The sequence below is a fragment of the Cephus cinctus genome, unplaced genomic scaffold (genome assembly GCF_000341935.2).
Source record: "Cephus cinctus unplaced genomic scaffold, Ccin1 Ccin1_scaffold0407, whole genome shotgun sequence".
In the NCBI taxonomy this organism is placed as follows: Eukaryota; Metazoa; Arthropoda; class Insecta; order Hymenoptera; family Cephidae; genus Cephus; species Cephus cinctus.
This window is the reverse complement of record NW_014333091.1, coordinates 545287-569089: the sequence shown is the minus strand read 5'-3', so window position 1 is coordinate 569089 and position 23803 is coordinate 545287. Positions and strand designations below refer to the sequence as shown.

Sequence of the window (23803 nt, the reverse complement as noted above, 5' to 3'; positions counted from 1 at the left end):
TGATAAATCTGCCAATAGACCTAAAACGTTACATTTACCTCTAACATTAGAGGAAGGTTATCCTTCCGGTGTGGGAGGGGCCTTCATTTCTTGTGGATTTCTTCTCTCGCGAAACATCGAAGCCATATATACTCTTTATTATGATTACAATTGGTACAAAAAAATTACACCAAAAATTATGCATTAACCTGACATTATACTTCAAAATAATTTTATGTATAATAATGATAAATTCAAGAGACAACATGTACTGCGTTTCAGGTACTAAACTACATTTATGTCACCTTAAAGCATCGCGGTTTTGATGATTTGCGGTTTAGTCAGCCTGAAATATTGTTGTTTTTTAACGTATGTTTACAACTTCAAGGTCCATGTAAGAAAAAACGAATCGCAGCTACAGATTGAAAATAGATAAAAAGTAATGTACAATCGCTTCGTTCTCACATAGGAAGTAAACACGAACTCCTTAAATAATGGTTCCTCACGCAGATTATTCATCCTATTTTAAGAATGTTCTTGATCCATTTATTCTCGCAATCTTCTCCAAATTCAGTTACCTGTCCGCTTCTCATTTTCATTCCGTTCCGGATGAGCCATAAACATACTTCTTATACACTAAACACTATATGACGCAATCTCTGTGTCAAACAAAGCCACTGGGCACATTCGAATATATATTAGAACTTAATAATTCTCAATCTAATAAATGTATGTAAACTATATAAATATATAAATCCCAATACTTGTCATTGGCGATGAGACTAAATTATTTCACTTTCAAACTTATTGGCAAAACTAAGAAATAATACTAATAAAACGAGCATAAGTCTATGAAGTATCTTCATTAAATAATGCAGGCACGCCGGGTTACTCACATTAATTCAAATTATATGAGTATTATCAATTGAACATATTTAGATTTTCATTAACTATTCAATGTCTGTTGCATTTCCTTAATGGCATTTTGTAATTACATATATACTGTTCTCTAGCAGAATCCTACGAATGATCAAACATTCTTTATTATTGTTACATGTTAGATATAACGCTAACACTATTAGGTAGATCCACCTGTCCCCTGAGAACTTTTTGTTGCAATTTCTTGCAAAATATTCTGGCCATTAGTTTGTTCCGCCGTGCCTCTTCCTGTATTTGTAGCTGATGCCTTTTTGTACGTACCTCATTAAGTTTTAGATAACGCTTGCGTAATCTGTCCTTCATCTCCTTCTCGCTGATTTTTCTCTGTACGCAGACTGCAAGATATTCCCATATGATATATATATATATCTCGCAACATACCATAAAATAGATGTCCCAAAATCTTATAGTATCCTAATACAATACCTCTAGGTTTAGGTGATCTTGACGTCTTTATAATATTAGAACCAGTGGCCATAGCAAGTAACTGAACCCGTTTTTCATTTCTCAACTGTCGCAATTGCGATATTTCCGACATATATTGTCGACGTGTCTCCACATTGCTGACAAATGTAGGTTTATTAGTTGCTAAATAATCCTAAAATATAATACAATATCCATGAGTCATCTACCACGTACAATCGATACCATCTCATACGTTTTAAATATTTAGGATAAAATGGAAATACCTGAAGCGTATTCCTTTGATCACCGTTCTTAGATGCTTGATATGATTTTATTTCCTCACAGGAACATCCACCGGACCTTGCCGTGTATGGTGGAGAATTAATTGAACCCATTCTGCGTAATGATTTAATCTCAATGTTTCCCTTCTTCGATAAAAAATTATCACTATTTCTCTCTTCATTCTCATTTCCAAATGACAATTCATACGCTACTGGTTTAGGATAATTTATGTGGCAACTGCATTTCCTATCGTTTTGATACGATCTTCCACATTTACGGCAGCACTTGCAATTCTTGTCAGAGTCATTGGATCTCGTTTCACTGGTATGACTTGACTTTCCTGTGTACCTCCCGTTATACAATTTATCTTGTATATCTTTAATCTTGTTCGCGCAAGAACAATCCTTATCGCAGTTACATTTTGGGTTACTTTGTACTTTTGATTGACGAGCTTTTTGATTCTCATGAGAATTAACCAAATAATAAGGTCGCACCTGTTCCTTGCGACCTTCTAATGATTTCACATGGTACAGACAGTCGTACTGACTTATTCTCTCATTATCGCATTTACAGTCTTTACGACAAGCGCATAATTTTTGTATACTTTGTACTTGTTTAATCCGTTTGTTCTCACAGGTGCAATCGGTTGAGCATCTACACAGTTTAGTACTTTGCTTTTGATTGTCTTGATCGTGAACGTCATCATTCGCTTCGCAATGATTCTGTCGATCTTTGTTCTGTACTTGCTCAACTTTCTCATTATTACACACAGTTAAGCAAGTGCATTCTTTGATCTCTTCCATTCTTGGATGCTCACATGTGCAATCATTGGGACATTCACATAATCCTCTATCGTTCGATTCATGGCTACTTTGCGCGTCTGTATTATTATCGCTTTCGTCTATCCTCTTTGAACATAACTGACATGTGGTCTCCGAGGCTTTTCTACGCAAAACTTCATTTCCTTCTAAATCCTTCTGCTGAAATTCCTCTCTGCATTGGCAAAAATGAGGATCCTGACATTCACAGGTGCACTTTATTTTTGTAGCATTCAGTTTGTTTTTAGCTTCCTTTTGCCGGAAGTTACTGTTATCAGGATCTGTATGATGGCAGATATTAGATGGTTGTCCGCAAACTTTACTTGGTGAATCAGGTGTGACAGGTTGTGTGATGAATGGTCTGTCTTCGTTAAAGTATGGTGCTGATGTTCTATGACAGCCATTCAGGAAGATCTGATGATTCTGTAGTTGTGAATGGTACGCGCAAGCGTTTTGTGTATTTTGGACAATGTGTCTTCGGCAATGACACACGTTACCGATGCATCTGCAGGTTGAGGAATGTACGCACGCTTGATGAACAGGATATGGTATGCATGGAGTTATCTGTAGGTGATTGATTGCAGGGGGAGGAGCAGTTTGTTGGGGATGCGTTTGTACATAAATGTTTGTCGATTTTACTGCAGAATTCTGAAGTTTTAGCGCAGAGACAATTTCTGCGCCAATCTTTGAATGAGCGACTGCTATATTTGTCGCCGTTTGAGTGCAACTATTACGTTTCCGTAAATGCTTTATAGGTTTAGTGCTGGGCCCAGTAGAAGCATTACAGTTGGCCAGATTACAGTGGGATGACCACTGCTCAATAATCGAGCTCTCGCATAAGTCCGGTGAATCCCTTAAAACCAAAAAAAATCCCATAATTAATTAAAAAGATGAAGTACGTGTAACATTTCATCTAAATTGACTTACTTCTGTAAACTGGAATGATCTTTTTTTCCACGAATACAAGTTAGCAAAGTCACAGGTTGTTGGTTTGAAACAACGTGCTTTGTTTTTCTAGGCGAACTTTTTGGTCTCTCTGACTTTTTTGATTGTTCCAGCAATCTAAATAAAATAGCACATGAATATTTTTACATATATATTATGCTTAGGAAAAAGGATATTATACATTAATGTTAAACTATGTACTGTACTAAGTCAACATACTTTTTTAAATTAGATAGATGACTTATTTCGTTCGTAATCCATACTAACTGCTTTCTCTTCTCCATTTCAGCATAATTCACAAGTCTCGTATCACCAGAATCAGAATGATTACATCTTCCTAGCTGAAACCGTCTTTCTGATAATGTTGTTGGGAATCGCCAATCAACACTATTCCCAGTACCATTACTTGAATCAATACGACTTTGTCTATTATTAACGAGTGCCTCCAATAGCATTCTATTTTGATCAGAGGGTGTACTATTCGACGTAGTTGTATCTTCCGGTGGCAGGTCGCATTTCTTTTTAAGACAGAAAATATTCTTAACTTTATTATTTTTATCTGTACGCTGGGGTAAAAAACATTCAGAGCTTTCACTCTTGTTAGGGTCAGTTGGCGTGTTACTACTATGCTGACAATCATCGGTTCTGAGTTCCATTCTTGCTTTGCGACCATCAGTTTCCGTTCGGTCAGTGTGGCCATCAAATTTGTCACTATTACTACTTTCCAGATTAATGATTTCCTTAACCACCCTTATATCATTCTCTAATGAATTTTTAGAATATGGAATCTTCTTCTTCTGCGGTTTCCATTCATCAGAAGAATCCGTAGTGTTTTGCTTCTTCGTCAAAGCTTGGATAATCTCAGCTCTGTAAACTTTCTTCCTAGCATCGTCAGGATTCCAGGGTACGTTCTCTTCCAGGTTATGCTCTATCTTATCATCTGTATATTTAGCAGTCACCAATCTTTTGATAACATGGTGGATCAATCTCTTCTTGACTTGCTTGTCACACTTGTTAGCGTCCACCAGACTTTTCAAGATGTTGACGCTTCTCTCCAGGTCACGTACCAAGCTGTCAGAGTCTCCCCATAGTTTCTCATCGATACTGGAACTCGTATTAGGCATTGTGGAATTAGATCTACCTGTGTCTATGGATGAGACATGACTTGCGCTGCCATTGGGGACGTTCTCGTAGATGTGCCCTGGGAAATATTCAAAACTATTTGCTCTACCAGTTACATTTTCCATATCGTCAGGTTGAGGTGGTAACGGCAGGGATTCACTATGAGATATTTCGGAAGTACTGTTTCGCGTTACGTTACCCTCACTTTGATCATCACTGTTGCTCCTTCTGCGAGTTGACTGTTCCTCATTGAAGTTTTCTGGATTTGGGAGTTTGTAAGTGTTTTTTGAATTCTTGAGAATTGATTGAAGCGACTTCTGTGTCAAACTGGTACCCCTCTTTGGTAATGGCGGTTTTTCCTCCTCTAAAACTGAAACTTGTACCCCAACAGATTCTCGAGTACATGACGTTATACTTGTTTGAATTAATTTGTCGCAAGTTACTGGTTTCTGTACAACAGTAGCGATGGAAGACGTGGAATTGAATATTAATGGCAGCAGCATTTTACTTTTATCTTTGACGCAAAGGTTTAATTCACTCTGACTTCTTTTTAATGATAATTTCGTTGAAGTCGGTGCCAAGAGATTCATGGAGGAACTTTTCTTTAAAGGTGAACTACAAGTAACTAAATTCTCATTGGAAGGATTTTGTTTGGTTTTACATCTCTTTCCTTCTGTGGCATATTTCATTATTGGAACTTTAAATTCTAATGACGATTTAGGCGTTTCGAAATTTTGATCATTATTTTTGGAAGCTGGATTACTGGATCTCTGATGTTTAGAGTCTTTTGAACTATTTCTTTCTTCTGATGCTATATCGATACCAGTTATAATTCCAGGCAAGTGATTTTTCATTATAGGTGTAATTTCCACCTCATTTTCTGAACCAGAAATATTTCCTACTAATGGTGTGGAATTTGCATTAGGCTCTTTCAATGATTTCTGGATGCCTTGAGTTGTTGAAGCTTTTGTGGATGCACCAGACTCCGTTGTACCTTCTGGATCTAAACGCAAAGCGGCAGAACATCCTCTGGCTAAAGCCATTCTTTCTATTGTACTGAATTTCTTATTAATCTGTTTGTTACCAGGGAGAGCATTGAAATAACCAACGTCTGCTCCGCTATCCCACTCAAGTGGTTTGTGTGAAGCTACACTGGATGTCGGAGAAGCTGTTTTTCTCTCACCTACATCTGGTATAGATTCTTGACTTTTATTCTTTTCCTCTGGAATGGTTTCAGGCATAGTATGCTTTTGATTCGGTGATAGTGATCGTGGATCTGTTAATGCTTGCATATACATAGAAGAACCCTCACCAGCAGAAGACTGGCCAATCAATGGAGGCCGTACCCACCGTCGTCTTTCTTTGGGAACGTAAGTTCCCGAATTATAATCTTGACCGGTACAATCTTGTTTACTTGTACCCGCCTTAGGATTCAACTCGTATATACTGTAATAATACTCTGTGGATGTGCTTGATGCAGGCAATGAAAAGTACTGATCCAAATTTGAATTCTGAGAATACTTTTGATAGTACTCCATTACCTGAGAAGATAGAGATTTATTGGCAATGCTTAGAGCTACTTTGGATTGTGCATTGGCAACTGCTAACGATTGCCAAGGTACAGAATTGATCTTGTGAGGTAATAGATCACTTTGATTAGATAGTCGAGTCCTGGGAAGTTCCTCTGACGCTTCCAGATCTCTTAATCGACCTTCACAACTCGATTCTGAGTCGTAATCCATCGTCACAAATTGAATACGTACACAAACTTTTACATTTTCGTTTAAATAACGTATTGCCCAATATCAAAAAAATATGTAATACGCGGATGGTGCACACTTGCAAAACTTCACACATCCCCAAACGAGCTTGGTTTTTCTAATTACGCCTTGGATATTTTCGAGTAGGTAATGAGTGTTTATTCCCGAGGCAAATAGTTTCGACGCATTATACTTTACAGAACTTCCCGTTACGCGAGAATGGCGTAAAATTTACAAAAACGAAAAACACGACTGAAATAACTTGATACACCGTCCCAACAAAGTTCATATTTCGAAGCATCACTTCTTGAGATTCTGACAGTTATAGAGAAAATTCAAATTATTGTTTACATGTTAAATAACCTAAATACGTAATACGTAACCATACGCAAGCCCACAAGATGGCAAACGCGTCGTCTGACGCGAAACGAATATTTGAAAACTATTGTTGCAGTGTCAGAACGCAAGTAAAAGTTAAATCCATGGTAATCGAATAAATTTGAACGAACAGTATTTGATTCCTAGATTAAATATAAGTTTAATAATATATTATACAACTAAGGAACGCTTGCGGCATAGTACGTTATAAGAATTATAGAAATAAACAAAACAAAAAACTTTGTAAGAAAAAACATATAACAGGGGTAGCAGAGTCTTAATATTCCTGCTATTTATAAAAAAGAAGAAATAACGATTAGATGCTATGATTAACATAGTGTTTATCTATTATGTTCTGATTAACATACTAGAATCACCTACTTAAAATTAGCCGGAAAACTTTAACTTTTTAACTTTTAAATATACCTATTCGATTGATGGTCGTTTGGTGGTCATTGGTGGCTTAATTAAAATATTTGGTGGTCCATCGTTCTTTTTTAATTAAATAATTAATATTCGACCATGAAGATAGCCGAAAAAGTGTAGTTCTGCTACATAATATCAGCAAAATACCTGTTACAGATATTGATTGCATCGTACGCTTCAGTGTAGGCAGGCATGAGATGCTGACTTTTGTCGTAGCAAATCTTATTGAGCTTACACTGTGCGCTCGTACTTAAAATTGCAAAGAAAAAATATTTAGGCAATATCTATCGTTCGAAGGATTGTTCTGGGAACCAACGGTAAGTAGCGGAGAACCTCTGCCCGCCAAACTTCACGTTCGTGATCACGTTCAGCTCTGGTACGACGGGATATGTATTATCGACGGAGGCGATGATCACAAAATCCTACTCCCGGACTCGCCGCTACGATTTAGCGCCATGCTTTTGGTATCGCCTAAAACTGGAGCGTGGTGCATCTCCCTACTGATCTCTGTCGAGTATGCCGACGTGTGAACGGACGCCGCCTACGGTAATTCCTAGAACCACCTTTTTATATTCTGTATTTTTTAATCTCACTACAGTCATTTATATTCTGATGGTAAAGGCAAATGCAGGAACTAGCAATACTCAAGCTCAAATTTAAAAAATTTTAAAATTGACTACAGTTTTAAAGGATTTTAAATGTCCAATTTCGAATCTCGTGCAAAAGCTTTCTTCTTGATATTCTGGGTTAGGTGCGAAAAAAGCTTATACTCCTTTAATCTTGTTGAATCAACCTTTTCATTGGGGCGATATTGGCTATGTTTCCACGAGAGTGAAGTTAAGAGATGAAATATGTATCAGTTTATGTTAGCATATACTCCTTAAAGTGAGTGATAGTCGATTGCGAATAGTATGTTTGAAACGAACTGCATAGCATTTCAAACTTCTTCAGAATTTTCATGCTTGTCCAGCGCATCTTCCGTGCCCACTGTGCTCCCTAATTGTCAGACGCGAGGTAGTAATATCTCCTCGCTGCCCTTTTTATCTGATTCAGTTATGTGAATTTTTGAAACACCTGAATTCCAGTGTAATGCACTCTCCAGATACATTATTGGATTTATTGTATATCTATTGCCCGTTTCCTCCGACGTGGCTTAAGCCTGGTTTAATTTTTTAAATATAGTTTTAAGATAGGGTAACCAGAATTTAAACTTTGATTAACGACGGAGGAAACGAACATATGTCATATCGCCATTGATTCCTGATTCCATCAACATCGTTCTTATTTAAATTCGGTTTAATCGTGGTATCAACTAATCAGATACTTGCTTTTTGTAGAAAACCGGAGTTTATGCATTGAACCGCGTTGAAGACCGGTTTAGTAATTTAAAATTAGTATTTTAGTAATCCGATAGATAGCGATAGTTGGGAACAAGAAATCACGTGACATGAAAAGTTAACAATGGTCGATGAGCTGTCAAACGTATCTCTTCGAAAATAAACAGATTCCGTGTTAATTTATTGATTATTTATATTTAAAAATTATCGTAGTTATTTTTATTGTCTATTGTAATTTATGTCTGTCATTTAATAATCGTAAATTATATCTATAAATATTGCTCGCGTGGTTTCACGAGTCCAAGGAATCTTCGGGTTTTAACCTTTTTTAGTATAGTAAATAGTAAAAAAATGTCTTATAAAGTTGGGCAACGGGTGGAAATTTCTGGCAAAGATTGTCAGGGCGTTATTGCATATATTGGTCATCCAGCCTTTGCTACTGGTAAATGGATTGGCGTTATACTGGATGAGCCCAAAGGGAAGAATAATGGTACCATCAAAGGTCAATCTTACTTTAAGGTAGGTCTGGACGTGTAATCGATTTAGAATAAATATTCTTTACAAGTATTTTTTTCTTTTCTGTTATTTTAGTGTCAAGAAAACTGTGGAATGTTTGTCAGGCAAACTCAAATTATTTTACTCGATGAATCTGGAAATCGAACGGAACCAGTTAGTCCCTCTTCAGCAGGTAGCAGTGCAACGACACCGGATGACAGTGGTGCAGCTAGGGCTAGAAGCAGGTTGAATAGGTAAAAATTTTGTTTAAATAAAATGTGGGTAAGGTGACATTCCACTAAACTATTACTATGTGTTTCCTAATTATTTAACAGATTTTGTTATTCGATAATATCTATTATCCACGTTAAACATAAATGTCATAATATTTTCATGCCAGCATTAGTATGCGACGAAGGAATGAACCAACCGCGTAAGTTTCTATCTACTTTGAGCTTTGAGCATTATTTCAAAGTAATTTGCAACATATTTGAAACAGCTAGATAAACATTAAAAATATCAACTATTAAACATCATATATTTCTATTTTAATTCGTTTATATTGAAAAATTTTAAAACAAAAAATTTTAAATTAATAAAATTTTCAAATCTATATGCTGCTTTTAAAAGTGTTAGGAGAAAAACATCTCCTGCACAAACTATACGCCAACAACCCGACAAGCTTTCGGGGTAAGAATGACTATTGATAAAATAATATAATTGGATGTGTAGGCCATCCGCTGCTCTATGTGCTTCATATGTGGTTTCATGAACTGTGCTCTGAGCTATTCACATGTAACGTAATCATTGGACATGTTTTTCAGTTGCTCTTATATTAAAACAGCTTCATTGTACAACTGATACTGCAAAAATATAATGCGCTCTTTTCAGGGTATGGTAGATTATCAGTTATAAATTGATACAATTGCACCATGCACGTATCTTGAACTATATTTATGAACTTTAGGACTGCTGCTGTGTTGGACTGTATTGCGTAAATCTGTAAACGTCGCGTGTCCCTCTAAACCACATTTAAACAATCTCAGTAACACTCATCTTCATCAACAACAGCTCAAGACTATCCCTGGCTGGTAGTAGGACTCATTTGAGCGCTCCCAGTACAGAAAGTCTACCTGGATCACAGCATGAGCGCAAGGATGTCGGAGAGTCTCACATACCCGCACCAACGTCCACTAAAAGAGCATCCTTCATTGAGGTAATGTTTTACATAGCCAAGGAGCTTAAACATTTTTTGGTAATCGCAGATGTCTTTTTTTTCTTTCTTTTATCCTTTTTACGTTTGTACAATCTAGAAAATATACCGTGGTCTCAAAATACATATGAGTCGATACCAGGTGTACCATTTCTAGTATGATCTGTTTTACTGTATAATTTGTTATTTTGCACTGTGGCACATTTTGCTGGTTGGAGCTACCAAAAGAATATTGTTGCGTAGAATGAATTTATATAAGTTAAAAGACTGGCTCGTCTGTAAATCCTGTCACTGTGTCATTAAAAGTTATTTTATCTATTTTTCGCTCGTATGGTGATGGCTGTGGCGTGGGCCATGTGGTGTGTGCGTGTATTACTTTTTCTTTTAAAAAAACACAATGAGTTGTCTCGTTGCAAAACGTTCGTTGAGCTGCACACAGTATGTGTGCTATATCTCACTTATTATATATTTTTAACTTCCCAAAGAAAGAAAAGAGAGAGATAAAGAAAGGTTTAGATTGTTCGTCAGCACACGAAGAGTGATTTATATAGGATTCACATGGGAATATGCACGTACGTGTTTCAGAAGTTCCCTAGCACGAGCTCGCCTCCCGGCAAAAAGCCAAAGGCCCAAGATGATCAGAATAATGTAATTAATACTCATTAATTGTAATCTTTCAGTTTTTTCTTTAATATAGTATATACATCACCTATCTGGTCTCGTACCTTTCTTGTGCTAGCTGTTTATATCGATCACCACGATTCTCCATAACGCATAAACTTCAGAACAGCCTGTAACATTACTCCTTTTATACATTACTATCACTTCATTAATGGATCATGGAAATGGTTTTTCTTTTCTTTGACGTTCTTCATTATCCTACGAATCCCATCGTCATCAGCCATTCGCTTCTTCTAATAATTTATGTGATGCTTGGATCATTATTACAGACTAGGGAAGGGGCATTCAGATACTTGGATCAGGTGGATTTTTATATTTTTATTTAAGACAAAGTAAAAAAGGAAACATTTGATATGTACGTTTTTTAAAATTATAATACTGAATTCCCCTTTATAATATATTCGTTTGACTGATGAGAAAGTTCGACTGAAAATGCGTTGGAAACCCTAGTACTTCGAGTGTACCTACGTTTGTGATTGATTAATGAACTCTTGTGAATTTTTCGTTTACTTCAGACACCCCATTTTCACAAAAGTACGTACACTGCTCCTTAGTCTCTAGAGCGCAATGAGTGATATTCCTAAAATATAAATTCTGGAATTCCTTGTATATACATATGTATCATATCGTTCAATGCGTCTCATCCATTGGGTTTCCATACTGTTCGTTAGAACTAATAGAACGTTAGACGTAGCGTTTTGATGTCTACTGTTACGACTAACCTTGATAACGACTCTAACAGAAATTTATTCTGCTGGATGCACACTATACTATGACACTTACTATACATATACATGTGTATCTATATGACATGTAAATATAGACTTACGATTTGTTTATGGGAGTGATCGTTCAGGTCAATCAAAGCAAAACCGTCAGATACAATGCAATTATTTAAAGTATAATAAATCTCAGAATACGTCGTAGCTATGGGAATTATTTTTACGATATTGTGCAAAGTTTCTTGGAAACGAATATTGCAAATGATCATTGTAAGTTTAGATCATTTTTCATTAAAGTTTATAACACTCCATGGTTGATTCATTACAATGTATACATACTGCTTTTTGATAGAATTGATATTCAATTGTGTCGAAATTTATTTGTCGGTTTTGATTAAGTGTCATGATAATCTCCCACCCAAACATATATGTATATATCTATATTGTTCTGTACTTGTATATATATGTATATAGATACAATTACCCAACGAGATGCTGCTTTCATTTTAACATTATGGGGTGTTTTTTTTTCATTACCGTAACTCGCGAATAACGCCACTGCTTTTTTACATCATTTACACACAAAAAAATCATTTTAAATTTGCAGTCATCCCAAAGCATCTAGCAGACCCTAGCAATCAGGATTTAACGGATCGTCTCTATACAGATGTGTTGTTTTAAAGAGTGCGATAATTAAAAAAAAAACACCCTGTACACAAAAAATGTGCTATTCACTATCTACATTTTGCAATTTAGACGGGTTTCGTGGAAACCCTCAAGCCACAATTTGTACCTGGCCAGTCGATAGCAGGCTCCGGTGCAGCTGCAAGTTCCGTTGAAGAAAAATTGTCGCATCTGCAACTGCAACAGGAAAATGATAACTTGAAAGCTCAGGTATTAGCTTTATTTTATTTATTATGCAGATTGCGCAACTTTTTAAAAATTATCCTCCAGATATTAATACCTATATTACTCAGGTACGTGATCTCAATGAGAAGCTGGATACTTTGAAGGTGAAGCGTATGCAGGATAAGGAGAGAATGAAAGAATTTGAGAAGACAAAACTTCAATTGGAACAATTGCTGGAGTTTAAAGCGAAGGTTATGGAGAGTCAAGTACGTAACGATTATTTGTTTTTAATTGTGAAAAGTATTGTATGGCATTTGATATGTGTGATAATGCATTCACACAATCGTAATATTATCATCTGAAGGCTAGTCTGCAAAGAGATCTTCAAAGAGCACGTCAAGAGGCTCGTGAAGCTCATGAGGCACGTAACCAGTATCAGGAAGAAATGGCTGACCTTACCGAGACTGTAGAAATGGCGACACTTGATAAGGAAATGGCTGAGGAAAAAGCAGAGACCATGCAAATCGAATTGGACCAAGCGAAGGAAAAAGTAGAGGAATTAACACTAGATTTAGAAATCTTACGTGCAGAAATGTCGGAGAGGGTAAATTTCTTACGATCATTATTACACCTTTCAATTGTCGCTGATAAAATATTTTGTACAACGTACAAGGAAGCATTTGATTGTTAATTAAAATCAAGCTTACTTTGATTTTAATGAAGGCTGGAGGTGGTGGTGGCACCGATACTCAGCCATCGACTTATGAGGTGAAGCAGTTGGAATTGCAAAACAATAGATTGCGTGAAACTCTCGTGAGAATGAGAGACCTCTCAGCTCACGAGAAGCACGAATTTCAAAAGCTCCAGAAAGATTTGGATCAGAAAAAATCTGAAATTCTGGAGCTCGGTCGTACGAAAGAAAAACTTTCTGCTCGGGTTGAGGAAATGGAGCATCAAATAGCTGATCTGCAAGAACAGGTGTTTATAAGTTCCCCATGAATATCCACAATATTTTATCAATTTAAAATTACTCTTTTTTAATGTAACGTAAATTAGGTTGATGCAGCACTGGGTGCTGAGGAAATGGTCGAGACGTTGGGTGAACGCAAAATGGCATTAGAAGAAAAAGTTGCCGAATTGGAAGAAGCTGTAAATGACTTGGAAGCGTTACAGGTATAAAATAAAAGTATGGAAGGAGTAATTTCTTCATCATATGTTTAGGATTTCAAGAGTAACAGGTCCTTGGCGTTCTGCCAAGAGTATCAAAGGAGATCAATACTGACCCAGAGTCGAAATTCTATGCAGTATAGATTACATAACACGTTCCAAGTAAAGTATTCAGCAAAGTAATACTGAAAATTCTCTTGAAAGGACATGTCGGATCAATTGGTCGAGTCATCCAAGGAATTAGAACTGGAATTGCGCGAAGAATTGGATCTCGCTTTAGGAGCAGCTCGCGATGCTCAACGACATCGGGACGCTGCTTTGGAAACACTTGCCGATCGTGAGCTCACTATAATAAAATTCCGTGATCTAACTCATCAGTTGCAAGAGCAATGCTTACAATTGCAACAGAGACTCCAATCTACAGAATCCACAAAGTCCGGATCAAGAGGTGAGAATTTTTCTTAAATATACTGCACTTCTGATTCCTTGCAATATCTAGTAATCTTATTCTTTACATCTAGGAGCTGAACAACAGCTTGCCGAAATTTTAGACTTCCAGAAGACATTCGCCGAGACCCGGGCGCAAACAAAGGCCGTGGATCTTGAATTACGTCGACTCGAAGTCGAGGAAGCTCGTACTCATGTTCGATACTTATTGTCTTTCATGCCACCAGCGTTCCTGACTCGTGGCGGTGATCACGACGCGATCCTCACATTGCTTCTTATTCCAAGGATAATGCAGAAATCAGAGATTTTAATTTCTCAGGTCCGCGACAAGTACAGGCCTATTGATAAGATCGACAGGTAATCGATTGCGCATGGAAATGAATTTCATAATGTCTTTCGAGAAGACCTTGATATATCAAATAATTTCATCAACAGGGCAACAGTGGTTAAAGGACACTCTGTCGCACAGTATAGCTTCAGATCTCGGCTATGCTCTCACATTTATGCTCTACAAACTGCTCTTGGTTGCTTCGAATCAGCTTTGAATATTTGTAATCCGGAAATACTACTTAAGGTGGGAGCAGCTTATCCGGAAATGGCGGCGCAAGAGAAGGCGCTTGATTCGCTGATAGAATTAGCTAAACGCGATCAGCTCGATGAGAATCTGCCAATGGACGCAATTGAGAAGTGTTGTACATACTTCTCTACAATGTACTCTGTGCTGCTTGGCGAGAGTAACTTTGCTAATCAAGCTCGAATGATAGTGGATGGCACAAGAATTCTTGGTAGTGCTTGCGACGCTATTGCCACTGACGCATCTGCCATCAAAGCGCTGATTCACGGTGAAGGTGGTGATATAGGTTTGTATCAAACAAGAGTCTGCACTGAATATTTGGCATGATCTTGAAGTCGTAATTCACTTTCTTAATTGATTCAGGACTTCTTTGCCAACACGCGGAAACTGCTTGTGAAGTGATCCAACAGCATTTGAAATCAGCTAGAAGAAGGGTACCACGAGATCAGATAACGGCTGTCTGTCCAACTGTAAATCTTGGCTTAGACAAAGATTGGCCAGAACAATTATCCAACTGTTGTCAGCAAGCTGTCAAGGTGATGAAGGTGTTACAGGATCTTCAGAAGAGTGCATTGCAAGCTATAGTTGCAAATGGAGGTAAGTTCTAATAGCATCTGCATTTTTCATTTCATGCGTAATACTGCATCAAGTAGCATGACCATTTCCGCAGATCTTGATACGGGATTAACCGCTGATAAACTGAAAGAAATGGCGGCTGTGTCAAGTGAGAAGATCTATGACACAGAAGACTTAGGCCCAGTGACAACAATAAAAGCTAGCTTGACAGAGATTCAACAAATGGCAGCTAACTTGGCACAGAAAATGGCAGAGTGTGAGAATGAACTAGCTATTGCTGGTCAGACAACACCGCAACAGCAACAAAGTGTAGACGGCAGTGAAATCACTACTCCAATTTTGATTCGGGCTCAAATAGCCAGGAAGGAATCGGAAGAGACAAAGATATTAAGCAGAAAGTTAGAGGCACGAGATAGTGATATAAGAGAGGCAAGATTGATATTGCGAGAGAAGCAAGAGGAACTATCGGAAATGACGTTGAGAAAAGAATTGGCTGAAAAACGTTTAGCAACTCAGCAGCACGAGCACGAATTAGACGCTGAGAAATTGAAGAGAAAATTGGAGGAGGCAATCAATCAATTGAAGCGCAAGGTGTGCTGTCTGCTTTCATGTATTCCTATGCTGATAACATAATAATTTTGTTTTATTGATAGGAAAAGGAATTCGAAGAGACGATGGATCATCTTCAGACAGACATAGACAGTTTGGAATCTGAAAGAGGACAGCTCAAAGAAAAGTTGAAATCATTTGGCAAGAAGACACCTTCCTCTGGAACTGGAGCAGATGGCAATATAAGTAGTTCATCTAGTAACGGATCACCAGCAACACCATCCATGGACAACAAGTTGCTCGTACAAGAAATAGCTGCTCTCAGAGAGGCTTTGAACGTGGAGCACCAGGAGAAGATTAAATTACTCGCTGAAAGCCTGAGGCAAAAGCTCGACGATTTGGAACCTTTACCTGTTGTCATTAAACCCAAAAACTCAGATCCAAAGATCCAGGAGTTGCAGAAAAAGAAAGATAATCTTCTCAAAGTATGTAATACATTTTTGATACTTTTTTTTATATACAAAAAACTCATCTAACTTAACCTATGTTATCCATTACAGGATGTACGAAATATCATGTTCCCCACTGTTCCTGATCTAAGTCGTAGTAAAACAATGCCTAAGGAGTTGCCCGTCTTAGAAAAGGCATTGCCTGCTTACCAATTATTGCAACGCCAGGAACTGATGCGAAAACTAAAGGAGCGTGTTGGCCAGCTAGCAGTTAGTAGTTGAATCTAGATAACAAAATCAATATGTACAACATAAGTCTTAACATTAATTCATAATTCGATTTCTTTCCATATCCAGAACGAGGTCAGAGAAGAGACCATAAGGAGAACCTTAGGCGGAAGAGCAGAAGCAGATTTCGCAGTATTCCCAAGTCTCGAGATGGCAGCAGCTATGCAAGAAGATAATCAATTAATTGTAGCTGAAGTGAATCTACCATACAGTGGCGTAGCCCAATCGCACGCAGTGAACGTAGGTCTTCAGGAACTTAGAAAAATTCATTCTCTCGTATGCTACTAAGTACTCGCGCTTTGTGAAGATATGAGTTTTTGTACTTGTACAATAGCAACAAATTATAATACGGTCAGAAATATTTGTTGTATCAGCAATATTATTTAAGTAGTTTCATTAAAAGCTTCGTAACTGTATGATACATTGTTAGTATCAAAACTTGCGAAATCATATTCATATAATCTGGCAATTTTTCATCAAGTTTGAGCTATTGATGTCATTAACTATATACTTCGTTCACAAGTAAAATGGTTTAAAGCGACAGATGTAATACATGTTTCGTACGATTGACTTCAGTAGAAAATTTTCTCACTGCGAATAAATTTTACCAAAGGTACTGTACATAGCAGATCAATGGAAAACCTTGCTTTAGACTTCGTATTTTTACATCTCTCACTCTAAGCTATATTGTTTGTGGACCGACTAAACCTTGCTACGATTACTATATTTTTAATCTTTTTTTAATGAATCTTATTCGGTATTATATAATTGTTTCTAATTCCTGCACATTGTCTACACTGCGATGACTGGTACACCGTAACTGTTAGACTCAGAGGGCAGAATTTATTATTTTATAATTTTCATGCAACCGCTGATATCACAAGTATCGATGTAATATTTGTATCAAATCGCAATGTAAAACATTTGCAAAATATATAAAACCATAAATAAAAACTATACAAATCCTATTTGTGCATATTATAGTCTACTATGTTCCTTTTGCACCTTTTGATTACATATGTATAAGTTATGACGACGACAGAGGTCTAGTTTAAAAAAACCAGTACATATATATTGGTTTAAGGCGTTGTGCGCGTGTTGCAGTTCAGAGAAACGTGCTAAATAAATATGCATTTATTAATAAGTTGTATTGATAAATACCATGATTTAACACTTAATAAAACAGACATATAGTACAATGTTTGAGTTTTTATTTATAGAGACAAAGGGAGCAATAAACCTTTGATGTATTTCTCAGTATTATGAAATAACGCATATCTTAGTTACTGTCATATCTTTTTTTTTTTAATGATAATATAATTATGCCAGATGGTAGCATGTGCATGTATCATTAGTTATTAATTAACTTATATTCATACACATACGTTCTCATTGCACAGACACACGCACGCATTCGTTCATTCATTTATCCGTTACTATTAATTAATTAATAATTAATCGAACGCCCGTAAGAGCATGGTTTACCTTTCTTGTATTCGTGATAATTGTTTCTCCTCACCGTATTGTTTCACTAATAATGTTTCTCTATTTTTGTCATTTTTTCTTCCCCCAATTTTAAAAATCTTTCACTTTCAATCACACATTTCCGTCACAGTGATTATGTTACCTAAAAAGTTCAGTGGGTTTTGTCCTAACGTAAGTAGAACAGTTTCTCGTTTTTTTTCTTCTCATTTTCTAACTTTTCTTTATTTTATTCGTTAAAGTAGAACTGGTCAGTCGCTTGCTGCTAAATATCTTTTACACAGTGAGCACGCGTTACCAGGATTTTTCAAGAATGTTTGATAGGTGAGTTTATCAGGGTGACGATGAGTATAGGAAGGTGGGTGGGTGGGTAATAAGTCATGGAGCAAGAGGTTAGTAGTAGCTCTAATTATTAATCAGTGCTAGGCGCTTTAAAAGCTGGACGCTGATTACATATCGCCTGGTGCGATTCATTCGAATGGACGTTACGAATGAAAAGAAGGTAAAACATTATATCAGCGGAGAACGCGTCCCACTTTTCATAGCTAGCTACCTATCTACCTAAAACGTACAGTTCTGCGCGTTCACGCATTATCAATTGTCCAATATGCGACTCAATTAATCAGCATTGTTCAATTAAAACGCTCAGCCACTTATTTTGGACTGTCATATGTAGATTTACGCAGCAAGTTCCTGAGACGCGAATTATCCCTTTCACTCAGCAATTCTCAAGACACTAAAAATTTGCACATAAAACGTGGCACGAGTACTGTAGTCTTGCGTGGGCAAATAATAAACGCATGGGACCGAGCGAGTAGAGTATTTAAAAAATAGAAATAAAGAAATTATAACAGTTGTCGAATCAAATAAATTGGAGCAGTCGTCATAAATTTGGCCGATTCCATGTTACAATTAACATCTACAGAGTCCTCTTGAGAAGGTCTCGCGAGAATTAAAAAATTCATAATCCTATTTTTCCAAGGAGCGTAGTCACCGCAAGTCTCGACACTTATTATTCACATCACGTTTGTTAAGTCAAGAAAAAAAGAGAGATTAACCCCCAATACAAATAGGATAAACTCACATGTTTTAGAAGCACTATCAAAGGAATTTTAGTATCTAGAAAATCCATAAAAATTCTCTTCCAATGCAAAATAGCAGTAGCGTTTGTAAGTTTTCTACTGGACCCGATACGTTATCATTATCGTTATCATTATCATCGTCGTCGTCGTCGCCGCCGCCGCAGTCATTCGTACTTGTTCAGGAAGGCCAAGGCAACAGACCGTGAAATTCTATGTTTATATCCGCCTATAATACATCTGGCATTAGTTACTCATTAACAACACAGTATGTTATTCCATAACATTTCAGCATAGTTCCTCGCATATATAATATATAGATAGTCACATTCCTAAAACGAAAATGAGGGAAAAATCATTGCAAAAGCATGGCGTTACGGATTGAATTAGACAATTGAACGTACACACACCCACTCCAAATAATAATATATCGACATGGAAAACAAAGACTCTGCATTTACAATTTGTATTACGTAACGTCTCTCTTTATTTTCTCTTTCTTTCTTTTTCTCTTTATGAAAAAAAGCATGAATCAACATCTCACGACAAGGATCACACTTTTGTTCGCCGGCACATTGGATTTTGACGAAATGCAACACACTTTAAAAATTAAAAAAGGTTTTTGAGAATAATCAAAACCTTTTATTTCATCATCTCAGCTTCTCCTTATCATCTTGTTGGCTTAACGATAATCAACGAGGAATTGAATAGATAAGAAAACAAAATGAAAGGGCGCCCAACCTCTGGCCGATCTTGCTCGGATACTTCAACTCGAAGAGGCGTTATCAACCGAAACTCTAATTATTGGGAACAGCACATGAACTTTTCTCAGTTTTTTATTTTTTTCCATTTCTTTCCCCTCCCTCTTTCTGACACTCACACTCGCACTCCTTCGCCCCTTTCTTCCTCTTTTCTCTCTGTCAGTGTCTCTCTCTATGTTCCCGCGAATAGAAATATTATATTGAGAATCCAGACGTCGTTGGGGTTGCGGTTGTACACAGCCAAATATCACTGGCAACAACTATAATTGCTTCCTCTTTTGCTCTGGACTTAGAGAGTCGCTTGACTTGACCCTTCGCTCGGTGTTAGTATCAGGATTATGTCTCTGTTCGACACGTTAGCGTTCGCTTTCGGGTTTGGTGCTATCATGAAGGAGATTAGACTTTAACGTGCTCCTGTAACAGATTCGAAAAAAATTTCGACGTCACGAACGTATAATGGATATTAGTTTCACGTGCGAATGAAACAATATATTGCTACACATAAATCATTCGATTACGATTATGAATGTTTGTTCTTTCTTTTTTTTTTATTCCTGTACACCTCTAATGAGAGCTCGTATTCAACCATTTTAAATCATTGAGGTGGATAAGTTATCGCTTGTTCCCCGCTGTTTGTAAAATAACTGTAGCGCTTGTTTACGATCTGTAACGACAAGTCGTTATTCACATTCTAAATTATTGGATTACTGCCCAGTTGTCGGATTTTTTACTCCTTGACGAGTTTAGAGGATGCCTACAAGATGGCGGGTAAATTACAAATTGCCAAAAAAAAAAAAAGAAAAATATAGTGGATTAGGTTGGTCACTGACAGATTGTAAATGGAAACTTTCACAAAAAGGACTTGAAATTCGAGCGCCGGAGTGACATTATTATCAGCGTAAAGATTTACTGCACTTTACGAACAAAAATATTTATATTTTTATCGGTATAACGGTTAAGTACAGGACTACTACTTACAAAGGAAAAATGAACGCGGTTGGAAGACTTCCTTTGAAAACATTAAAGCAAACAAGAAAATCGTTATTTTCCAATAACTCTTAAGCATTTACATCAGATAGGTAGCGATTGTTTAATTATTTTCATAAAAGCGATAATTTTGGAATCTCTTCAAAATGATTTGCTGTGATACGCTTTGATTTGGTTATACTTCGGATCAAATGTTGTGGATTATGCAAAACTTCAGGCATGGAGTTGGATTTCAGGGGAAACTCATGAAGACGATTTTCTAGCATTTTTGAAGTTTTCGTGGGACAGGTAGGAGACATGAACAGGCCAACGGGGTAGACATCCTTAGTCCTTTTTTGAAAAATTGTTGATGGCATGGCGCGACCTGTTGTTGGTTGCCCAGCCACACACTTTTTTCGTAATAACATCTCCCGCAGCTGGTATTTTAATAAAAAAAAAAAAGAAGTTAACAATACCAGAGAGGAACAATAGCAGAATCGTATTGCAGCACTGTAAACACGAACGATAGCCTAGTATCTATATTGACAATTCGATATCAATACTGATACTTGAAAACGATTGAAATTCAAAGGAAAACACGGAAAAACGACTGTACGCCCGAAGGTACAAGAAAATTCGCATGTTACACGTGAGCTAGCATCGGAAGATCAGGTTCAGTACGTCTGGATGCACCTGATTGAGCGTTGGTCTGAGCTGAAGGTTGACCCTGTCCTTGTCCTTGACCCTGTGATGCCTGGCCACCCTGACCCGGAGCTCCGCCAGACGTGATGTTGGCAACATTAACGGTCGTCACCTTTTGCTTAAGCATCGTCCAGTCGAACGTGTAGTCGTATTGATGATTCAGGGTACGGAAGAGGATACGGAACAGCTGGCGAAGGTACATGTAGTCCGGACTCTCCTCGAAGCGTAAGCCCCTAGCATAGTTCAAGTACATCGCAAACTCTGCAGGGAACCCCTGTAAACAGATTGCAGTTTGAAAATAAATAAATCAACTAACTGATAACTATGAGAAATTATTTGCAATGAGTCACATATCGAGTCGAGATCAATGTTCATAATACATTTGTTATTAACCTTGCATAGAACTTCAACGGGCGTAGACATTTTCTTTTCGCTGATTTTCTCATACTTTTGCTTCTTCGTCGCAGCTTTAAGACCCTGCCACGGTAGCGAACCTCGGTTGAAATACATCAGTACGTAGCCCAAGGATTCCATATCGTCACGGCGACTCTGCTCGATGCCAAGATGTGCATTGATGGATGCGTACCTCGCAGTACCTGTAAGGTTTTTGTCTTCACGGTAGATTATGTGCGATCGGGTACGGCTGTCCCTATATTTCTTAGCGAGACCAAAATCGATGAGGAAGAGCTGCAACATACGACCATTGGATTAAGTAGTAGTGATTGGCATCTCTTTGTACGGTATATGGATACATAATACCGAATTCCCTCCTCATAATATAGGTATGTCAAGATGAAATAATACCTTATTGCAATGGCGACCAATGCCCATTAAAAAGTTATCTGGCTTGATATCTCTGTGGATGAAATGTTTGCAGTGAACGAATTCAATCCTGCCGATCATTTGATCAGCCAACATCAAAACGGTTTTGATCGTGAACCTCCGAGAACAGAAGGTGAACAGATCTTCAAGAGATGGACCAAGGAGGTCCATGACAAGGACATTGTATTCACGCTCTTGACCATACCTAAGAGAAGAACAATGTATTTTGTGTATACATTTGATACAAAATAATACACAGCATGATGATTAACGAAAACCTCCAGACACAGCTTGTCAGTTATTAAAGTTATAATGATAAATGTCAAGCTTAGTTAAACTTAATAATTACCAACGTATATGAGGTATGCCGATACCACCGTGCAATATTTTGTACAGCTTAGACTCATACAGAAGTTGTGGGTGGCGAGCACGAACATTTTCCAATTTAATAGCAACTTCCTAAAAAGAAATGGTATAAACATCAGTAAACTCGTACTAAACATACTACATAAGCTTCGAGACCTCATTCTATAATTCTATTACACTCTAAAAATAACATTCATCTATGGGTTAAGAATTATTCAATTCTCTCTTGTCAGATTTTTCTTATTCAAATATAAAAAGGAATAAAATCTATCCTAGTAAATGTACAGTGTTGGAAATATGGGTTATACATTGTATAAATTACATAGAAAGTGAAAACAAAAGTTAAGTACTAATATAATTGTGTAAAGGTCTTGCAAATGCACATAGAATTTCTCAACCTAGTAAAATCCTACAGATAAAAATTATTCTTTCTTGGAGCACAAGAAAGAACTCGGTCGAAATATTTCTGTGCGACACAAAGAAGACAAGGGGAATTATTTACAAGGTATGTATCTCATCCATGCGAGGTAATCAGGAGTTCCGAAACATCTATTTCGCGGATGTACACCTTAAAAGGTAAACCGCCATTCTACCGTTTCATAACGGCAAGAGGTTCCAGTTTGTTATGGCTACGTGCAAGTAACAAGAAGGACAAGGTAGAAGTAGAGGGGATATACGAAGAGGAACGAGAGTGATAGAGACGGAGAGGGAGAAAGAAAGAAAGAGAGAGAGAGAGAGTGTGTGTGAGAGAGAGAGAGAGAAATTTCGCGAAAAATGTATTACGCACCTCGCCGTTGGAAATGTTGATGCCTAGGTAAATGTCTCCGAATGATCCGGATCCGATCTTCCTCATAAGCCTGTATTTGCCGCCCACGATGAATTCATTCTTCGCAATTGCCGCCAGGGACGCCATACCTCTCGTTCCTCTGGTGTCTTACGAAGCTTGCACAAAACACTGCTGCCCCGTACAGCACGCACAAAAACACGACGATTTCCTTCACGCGATACCAACCGGACACTTTCGGCCACGGGAATTTCAAGGACGGGACCAGCAGGGAACGGTACGGGGCCCCTGGATGGAAAATCTGTTGGGAACACGCGGGAAACGGAGGCGAAAGTCACTAGTGGCACAACAGCCCCCAACACACCGACATTTTCCCCTTCGCTAGAGACATGAGCAACTGACGTCGCGGAAACGATGCGTCAGACTACGCCGTAGTCAAC

General features: G+C 37.6%; 3 protein-coding genes across 6 annotated transcripts; 1 reads left to right on the top strand and 2 right to left on the bottom strand.

Moving 5' to 3' along the window:
- Nucleotides 1-116: 116 nt before the first annotated feature.
- On the bottom strand, nt 117-6742 carry LOC107267550. Its single transcript, XM_015739419.2, has 5 exons — nt 3588-6742; nt 3351-3485; nt 1608-3276; nt 1345-1516; nt 117-1253 (listed from the first exon to the last, which is right to left on the bottom strand). Exons 1-5 carry the CDS (start codon nt 6230-6232, stop codon nt 1030-1032), a joined length of 4845 nt encoding a protein of 1614 aa, XP_015594905.1. The 5' UTR covers nt 6233-6742; the 3' UTR covers nt 117-1029.
- Nucleotides 6743-8495: 1753 nt separating this feature from the next.
- Nucleotides 8496-17377, top strand: LOC107267538 (dynactin subunit 1). Of its 4 annotated transcripts, XM_015739382.2 has the most exons (19): nt 8496-8910; nt 8983-9140; nt 9287-9319; nt 9517-9576; nt 9958-10102; nt 10685-10747; nt 12259-12396; nt 12480-12617; nt 12716-12955; nt 13075-13329; nt 13408-13524; nt 13723-13966; nt 14040-14322; nt 14401-14825; nt 14903-15136; nt 15210-15706; nt 15769-16149; nt 16225-16383; nt 16471-17377. In XM_015739382.2, exons 1-19 carry the CDS (start codon nt 8743-8745, stop codon nt 16687-16689), a joined length of 3957 nt encoding a protein of 1318 aa, XP_015594868.1. In that variant the 5' UTR covers nt 8496-8742; the 3' UTR covers nt 16690-17377. The 4 variants fall into 4 exon arrangements, with proteins under 4 accessions (XP_015594868.1, XP_015594869.1, XP_015594870.1 ...); XM_015739383.2 differs by lacking the exon at nt 10685-10747; XM_015739384.2 differs by lacking the exons at nt 9287-9319; nt 9517-9576.
- Nucleotides 17378-17590: 213 nt separating this feature from the next.
- LOC107267539 (casein kinase I) lies at nt 17591-23776 on the bottom strand. Its single transcript, XM_015739388.2, has 6 exons — nt 23367-23776; nt 22563-22672; nt 22196-22418; nt 21785-22078; nt 21383-21665; nt 17591-20137 (listed from the first exon to the last, which is right to left on the bottom strand). The coding sequence occupies exons 1-6, from the start codon at nt 23490-23492 to the stop codon at nt 20127-20129; spliced, it is 1047 nt and encodes a 348-aa protein (XP_015594874.1). The 5' UTR covers nt 23493-23776; the 3' UTR covers nt 17591-20126.
- Between the last annotated feature and the right edge of the window lie 27 nt (nt 23777-23803).